At 41.6% G+C, this 8,187-nt stretch overlaps 1 protein-coding gene across 1 annotated transcript; it reads left to right on the top strand.

Annotated features, from left to right (window-relative positions):
- The first annotated feature begins 488 nt into the window (after positions 1-488).
- On the top strand, positions 489-4,585 carry LOC146317248 (uncharacterized). Its single transcript, XM_084733120.1, has 3 exons — positions 489-633; positions 2,802-2,931; positions 3,165-4,585. Exons 1-3 carry the CDS (start codon positions 610-612, stop codon positions 4,502-4,504), a joined length of 1,494 nt encoding a protein of 497 aa, XP_084589246.1. The 5' UTR covers positions 489-609; the 3' UTR covers positions 4,505-4,585.
- Positions 4,586-8,187: the final 3,602 nt, after the last annotated feature.

The following is an 8,187-nucleotide window of genomic DNA, read 5'->3' as shown; positions in this document are numbered from 1 at the left end:
CTTCTTCTCATTTTCTGTAGAATTCTTTCACAAAATGTAATTTTGGTTGTGAACAGCACAATAACATCTAATTTAATGTGATGAAGAGCAGAAATAATCATTTTGTGTTTTGCTACAACTGTAATGTGCTGGGAAAGATTGAAAACGTCACTCAGCTTTGATCAAAAGTTTCACATGAATGCTGGAATTATTCACTTAATAATATTTCACATGTAAATGTTAAACAACCATTGACAGAGTGAAACAGGTGTTTGCACAGGTATGAACAGGTGAGATTTAGTCTGCCTGATGATTAAATATTCTCATTCAATAAAATCATTAATGAATAAAAACATAAACAGAATTGTCACTTCAGATTCCTGTCAGATATTTTTCTTCCTCCTCTTTTATGAAACATTTGTTTCTGTTTCTTCAGACTTCACTCAGCTTTTAATTCTCGGACTGTCCCTTTTTTTGGGAGGTTGAACTTTTCCCCGGAAGTCTCCAGCTGCTGACCTGCTGCAGCAGCAGCAGAAGAAGAAGAAGTTGGTGCTGTTAGCTCTTGTGGACTGTGCTGTCGGCTGTAGACCCGGACCCGTCAGACCTTCAGTGAGCAGCTGAACCCGCAGGATGGAGACCGACTCACCTGCACAGGTAAACACACCGACAGAGCCGCCGCTCTGCCTCACACCGCACAGCTGCATGCCGGAGCTGCTAGCTCAGCTAAGCTAACTGAGTTAGCCTGTGGAGCAGAGGGGAGGCAACCTGCCGCCAAACTCCATTCAAAAACTGAGCAATAATAAGAGAGCCAGCGGGGACTTATCTAATGTCCCACACTGAGTGACAGAGACACGAGGGGACACCTGAACACCGCCCTGCGGTTAATTCGTCCTCAATACAACACAGATCTGCTGCAATAAAACAGCTCAGAGCCGTAAGAGGTTCTGGTGACCCTCAACACGGACTCAAACAGGTGGAGTTCTGCTGCAGGTTTCAGTCTGGACTCACGTGATGTCAGCCGACTGACAGAAGCCGGTCCACTCACCTGAATCAGTCAAACAGAGTTCACCTGACGCGCCTGCGTCTCTCTGTCACCGAACAGAAACGGTAAAAATGACTGAATTCTGAATGGAGTTTGGTGGAGCTTCTGTCCCTGCTGGTTTAATGTTAGCTGGTGTTGGAGGCCTGTGGCTCCCCTGAAGCTCCAACACCACTTAAAAATACTACAGATACTACTACTGATACTTTACAGATACTACAAATAGTACTGATAATGCTGATAATACTACAAATACTATTAATGATACTACTACATATATTACAGATACTACTGCAGACATTACAGGGAGTACTACAGAATCTGCAGATAATACTACAGATACTACAATTCATTTAGTGCAGTGAAAGTAGGGGAGCCTGGGGACTGTTGCAACTCTTGTTGCATTTCTGTCAGTCACTCAGAGAGTATTTGGACTCGAACAATCAAATCCTTACAGATTAAACCGAGATTAGTCTGATTATTACTCAGATCATTTAAAGATAATTAAATCTGACTAACTTTTAACAATATTCATTGAAAGGAAGAAGTCCGAAGTTGCAACTGACCCCACTCTTACTGTTTGTCTTACTGTCCTGATGTGCACAAAGGCAACACCGACTTTAATCTCCCATGTTTGATGCCACGAGGCCTCGTCATACTTCAACGTAGAAAAACGGTTCAATGTTTTAACGTATCACGAGAACATGGACTTTGACATATAATGACGTTTTCAACGTTTTTAATGAGCCTGGCTCTTCAAAATAAAAGCCCCCAGATAATAAATGTGTCACAGCAGGGAACTGTCCATAGGGCTATTTTTCAAGATAAAAGCCCCATTGTACCTCAACAAGGAACCAATGATAACTTTTTTTTTTTTCTTCAAAATAAAAGTCCCCATTAGCCACTGCATGTCAACATCTGAGATTTTTAACACAAAGATTCTGTGAGTTACAGGTTACAGGTGCTGAGACAGAGCGTTGCAGTCATCCCTGGTCTCCCCTACTTTATTTTGATTAAATCCAATTAATTAATTATTTGTATTTTAATGTCGAAATAGAAAATCGAGACCACTTATGAAGTTAGATTGACAAAGACAATGATAGCTGCTAAACAACCAAGATGCGTCTCCAACTGTGCAAAAAGTAACAATAAAACAGCAGTGACTTCTGTGGGGTCAGTATGACCGCCTGTGGCTGAAACAGGTAAAAATGATTTTCTTTGTCTTTTGTGTAACTTCTGCTTAAAAAAAACATCAAATGAAAATACAGACACTTGCAGGAAAAGGCAGGTAACAGCAGCATAGTAGTGTTTTAATTCGACACATTTATCACACATGTAAATGTGAAAATGGTCAAAATGAACTCCTTGGCTGTTTTAGTGTTAAACTCAGTTTCACTCTGTATTCGTCCTCTGGTGAGCCTGGTTTCTGGTTTCTTTCCTCTCTGACTGTAAACTGAACATCTTTGAGTTGTGGACAAAACGAGACATTTGAGGACGTCATCGTGGACTCTGATCAACATTTTTCACCATTTTCTGACCAGAAAAGCTAATTGATTAATGGAGAAAATGATTGTGAGAATAAAAGATAAAGAAAATAATTGTTACAGGAAAGACTTGAAAAATAGATCCAAACGTGTTAATAATTAAAAGTAAGCAGACAGCTGATTGTTCAGCCATACATTCATACTGAAGACACTTTGATTTCTTTGTTTGTCTTAAAGTTTTTACGTTGGTCTCACTGACTGCTGACTGGAGTTATTAAAGGTACAGTTTGTATTTTTAGGAAGACATTCGGATCAAAATGGAGCCAGACGGTGACGTGGAGATCCAGTCGTATCCAGTCCTTAAGAAGCTGTCTGTCAAGCTGACCGACTGCAGCGTGTGGTTGGAGGGGCGGGACTTCCTGTCTCTTGGTGAGAAATCTGAACTTTAATAATTTATATTAATTTGTAGCTACAATTGTTGTTTTAGATGCGTTTGATAATTTGACAGTCTTTATAAATTCTGACTTCTTTAACACCTCAAGTAGTTTAGAAATAGTAAATTAGGAGCCAAATCCTCTGGTCAGTCAGGTGTCGGGATCATGAAGTCACAGTTTTACCTCCACAGAACTTTAACGTGACCTCTGACCTGTCCGTCCCTGCAGGCGATCACCCCGAGCTCCATCAGCAGAGGCCGAGGCAGCGCTGTGTGACCAACACGGGCAGGAAGATGGTCTACTGCTCCGAGTGTAAGAAAGGGTTCTACAAGAAGTCTCACCTGGAGGCCCACCAGAGGACCCACCAGGGACAGAAACCCAACGAGTGCTGGCAGTGTGGGAAGACCTACCCGACCCTGATGAGCCTCGTCGTCCACCAGCAGATCCACGACCGCCAGGAGCCCTATCGCTGCTCCTACTGCGACAAGACCTTTGCTCTGAAGAGGGACTGGAAGACCCACCATCGGACACACTCGGGGACCAAACCCTTCAAGTGCTGGTTCTGTGGGGACGGCTTCAGTGGGCAGGACGAGCTCGCTGAGCACCTGGAGGTGCACAAGGGTGAGAAGTGCTACCACTGCAAAGTCTGCGATAAGATGTTCGTGTCCTACCAGGGCTTCAACTTCCACCGCAAGTCCCACAAGAACCAGAAGCTGCTGCCCTGCCTCAAGTGCAACAAAACCTTCAGCAACCCGCAGAGTCTGAAGCTGCACCAGGTGACCCACTCCAACAGGAAGCCGCACAAGTGCCCCACCTGCGGCAAAGGCTTCAAGCTGCTGAGTGGCATGCGCTGCCACCAGAGGACCCACGAGGACCTGAAGGACTACCACTGCACCGAGTGCGGCAAGTGCTTCTCCAGCCTGCAGGGCCTGAAGCTGCACAACCGCACCCACACCGGACTGAAGCCCTACAAGTGCACCGAATGCGGCAAGAGGTTCACCCAGTCGCCACACCTCAAGTCTCACATGGTCACCCACACCGGGGAGCGGCCGTTCCTCTGCACCACGTGCGGGAAGCGGTTCACCCAGTCGTCCCACCTGAAGTCTCACATCACGCTGTTCCATGTGGGCGAGAAACCATTCAGCTGCGATGACTGCGGGAAGAGCTTCACCATCGCTCACTACCTGAAGATGCACCGGCTGAGCCACACCAAGGAGAAGCTGTACCAGTGCTCGTACTGCGAGAAGTCCTTCTCCTACCACAACTCCTGGAGAGCCCACGAGAGGATCCACACCGGCGAGCGGCCGTTCAGCTGCCGGGACTGCGGCCAGAGCTTCATCACGTCCGGCTCGCTGCTCAGTCACCAGAGGTCCAAACACACCGGAGAGAAGAGCCACTACTGCATCACCTGCGGGGAGTTCTTCTTCACCAGCTCGCTGCTGCGCGTCCACCAGCTTGACCACACTGGCGAGCGGCCGCACGCCTGCAGCTGCGGCAAGACGTTCAAGACCAAAGGAGTGCTGCGCTACCACCTGAAGAGGTTCACCGAACACCGGCCAGCCAAGTGAGCAGCTGCCCGGAGACACGTCCGGAGGAGGTGTCCAGACTGAGAGGGACCTCTGCAGCTGGGGGAGGGCGGGACCATGAGTCACAGGACAGGTGCATGCGGGTGACGTTAAGGTGATTAAAACCAACAGGAAGGTTAGTTACTGTAGTTTGTCAGCAGGAGGAGCTGCAGCCACTCATGGAGGAGACGAAGACATTCAGAGACAGACTGATGAGTCAAAACTGTCCCTCCTCCTTCAGAGTGAGGACAGAGTGAACTGTTTCTCACACATCAGTGAGGATCTCATTATCATATAATTATCATGTGATCATATCATTACTGATTACACTGAAGTTCATCCACAGCAAACGTCCTTAAATCCACTTAGAAATCAGAGCAAACAGAGTCATGTTTTCTTCAGTATCACAGAGATCCAGTCATAGTCATCTGTTTCCATGGTTACACTAAAAACAGGAGCTGCTCATTCAGCACACACACACACACACACACACACACTAACTACATGGAAGCTAATATAGACTGAAAACACAGGATCAAGTTGTCTTTTTAAACAAAATGAAAAATCATGAGTGTTTTACAGTCAGCTGATCTTTTTTTATTGTTTATGATCACAATCAGAACAGTCCACTTTATTTTTTGTCACTAAACTTTTCTTTTTTACATGATTTTAAATGTCTTCTCCTCCCAGCTGCTCCGTCAGCTGATCTCATGTGAAAGAGAAAAACAAACACTGAGCTGAAACACTAAGAAACCACCAGTCTGCTGTTTGTTGTCAGAGACACTACACACACACACACACACACACACACACACACACACACACACACACACACACACACACACACACACACACACACACACACACACACACACACACACAAACACACACACGTGTGTTTCTGTCTTATTGAACTCGATATGAATGAACTGAACTGAATCCAGATGTTAAATTGTTTTTTCAGTTTGTTGTAAAGGAACAGTCCAATGTTTTTTTTTTTTAAATCATGTTGTCTGTTTTCAGTTTCAGATAAAAAAAAACCACTGACATCAGTTTGTGTTTGCTATCTTTGTGAGAACTGATACTACACTCTAGTTCTGAGGACATTTCTGCCTTGTGGGGACATTTTGGCTGTTTTTCAGTACTTCAGAGGACTGAGGTCCAGTCTTGGGTTTAAGGTTCAGGTTAGAACCAGTTTTAAGGGTTTAGGTTAGTGTGAAGGGTTCAGTTTAGGGGCATGATGTCACAAGTACAGAAACACAAACATGCTGCAGGTGGTTGTTGTGAAACCGAACATGTTTTCTCCTTTGATCCATTTTTGTGTTTTCATGACATCACAGTCCAGCTGATGACCTCAGAGTGTCTTGTGTCGTCTTGAAGCAGGTATTTCAAACTAAAGTCATATTTCCATTTAAAGCAGCTGGAACTTTTAATCCTGTTAATCAGTTTTTAGGTTCCTGGTCCCTGAAAGTTCCTGCGGTGGAAACGCAGCTTTAGTTAGATTTGTCTCTGATGACCTGCCTCAGTCTCTGTGATCAGAGTTTACTGATGCAGCTCTGTGAGGATTCACATGTTCAGCTCTTCTTCACTTCTCTTGTGACCAGAACAGAGTCATGGACTCAAGTCACATGACCTGGACAGAAACTGAGGACCAATGACTTCAGACTCATCTGGACAAAATGTAAAAGCAGCAGGTCTCAAACTCCAGTGACTCGTGATGTTTGACTGTGGAGGAGCAGTGATCGTCCTCGAGCCAAAAGATTAAAATAATTTAATTAAAAAGTCAATAAACTGTCCTGACAACAGATAAACGTCACACCAGCAGACAAATAATTAAGACTTGTTGGTCTAAAGCCGCATGTTGAATGTTTTTAGTCGATCGTTGTCTGGTGGCGGCGTCTTAAACGTGAGAATTTTCTGCTTTTTGTTATTTCTGACAGTAAATGAAGAGTCTTTAAGTTTTTGACTGTTAGTTGGACAAAAGAAGACATTTGAAGACGTCACTTTGGGCTCTGAGAAACTGTGAGGAGCAGTTTTCATATTTATTTGTTTTTACATTTTATAGACTGAACCATTAATTGATTAATCATGAAAATAATCGTTAGTTGCAGTCTTACTAGTCTTGACTTTGGACTTGTTGGACTTGAAGTGGGACTTATTGGACTTAACTTGGGACTTCCTGGTCATGACTAAGGACTTGTTGGTATTGACTTGGGACTTGTTAGTCTGGACTTGAGACTTGCTGGTCTTGACTTGGAACTTGTTAGTCTGGACTTGTGACTTGTTCGTCTTTTCCTTGGGACTTGTTAGTCTGGACTTGAGACTTGCTGGTCTTGACTTGGAACTTGTTAGTCTGGACTCATGACTTGTTTGTCTTTTCCTTGGGACTTGTTAGTCTGGACTTGAGACTTGCTGGTATTGACTTGGGACTTGTTGGTCTTGACTTGTACCCAGTAGGACTTGACACTGACCTGTGACTTGTGACTCGTTCTGGTCTCATACTCAGGTCTCTGTATGACTCACCTTCATGTTCCTCTGCTGATCAATAAAAATCAAACACTGATCAGAACTTTTCTGTTTGTCTCTGATTGATAAATGTCTCTGCTTCATGATGTTTGTATTAAACTTCAGCGTGGTTTTATTTATTTTTTATTTTAGATTTCTTTTAAACCATTATTGTATTTAACTATTTTTTTTAGTTATTTTTTATTCCACCACAGAGATCGACTCACAGGTGTCTACTTTTTCTTTCTTTTTTTAAAAAACTTCTTTATTTGGTGAACTACAGAAATATTTCATAAATACACTTTACAAGGGTTTGTAATATTTATAAGGTGTTATCTGTCCAAAAGAATCATCTACTAAAACTAAATGTTGATTATAGATAAATTCACCTCACATAGACATTCATTCCACTTAAAACATTTAATTTCTTATTTACTAAACAAGTCACAGTTTGAACAAAATTAGTTCAGTAAAATCCCAATAAATACAGAACAACATAAAAACTGAAGCCCCTAATACTTTTTTGATTATTGTTGACAGTTTTCTCTGAATTCTTGTAAAGAGGAAATAGAAACAAGCAGCTGTGGAGGATTTAAAGATAATTCATGTGTAAAAAATATATATAAATAATATATTTTATTTTTTTCAGTTTAATTCACTTTGTTGGCATGGATATTTGTTAAGGCCAATATTACATCACTCAAAGGACATATAGTCATTACAGCCACAGTCAGACCATAATTATACAAATATACATATCTTATATATATATATATATATATATATGTATATATATATATATGTATATATATATATATATATATATATATATATATATATATATATATATATATATATATATATATATATGTACATATATATATACATATATATCACTACAGTAACAATTAATTAAATAAAAAAAAAACCACTTACTATATGACAGTCTTTGTTTTTAAAGACGAGATTAGAAAAATAAGAAATATAGATAATAAAAAATAAAACATGAAAAAGTCGTAATAAAACAGAAAATGTGTCATTTGTCTTTTGTGTCCAGTGTTTCGATAGTTTTATTAATTGTTAGTTAAAAAAAATAATAATAATAATTTCTTTAAAAACTTGAAATTAACGTTTTTACTTCCGCTGCTTTTATTGTGAACGAGCGGAGTCACACCACGTGA

Source organism: Lutjanus erythropterus, chromosome 12 (genome assembly GCF_056507025.1).
Source record: "Lutjanus erythropterus isolate fLutEry1 chromosome 12, fLutEry1.hap2, whole genome shotgun sequence".
Taxonomy (NCBI): Eukaryota; Metazoa; Chordata; class Actinopteri; order Lutjaniformes; family Lutjanidae; genus Lutjanus; species Lutjanus erythropterus.
This window is presented reverse-complemented; position numbering and strand designations above follow the sequence as displayed.

Bases quoted from the DNA above. Each gene is read 5' to 3' on its own strand.
- LOC146317248 (XM_084733120.1), top strand. From the start codon at position 610: ATGGAGACCGACTCACCTGCACAG. The intron at 634-2,801 runs GTAAACACACCG...TTGTATTTTTAG, and splicing joins AGACCGACTCACCTGCACAG to GAAGACATTCGGATCAAAAT. The intron at 2,932-3,164 runs GTGAGAAATCTG...CCGTCCCTGCAG, and splicing joins GCGGGACTTCCTGTCTCTTG to GCGATCACCCCGAGCTCCAT.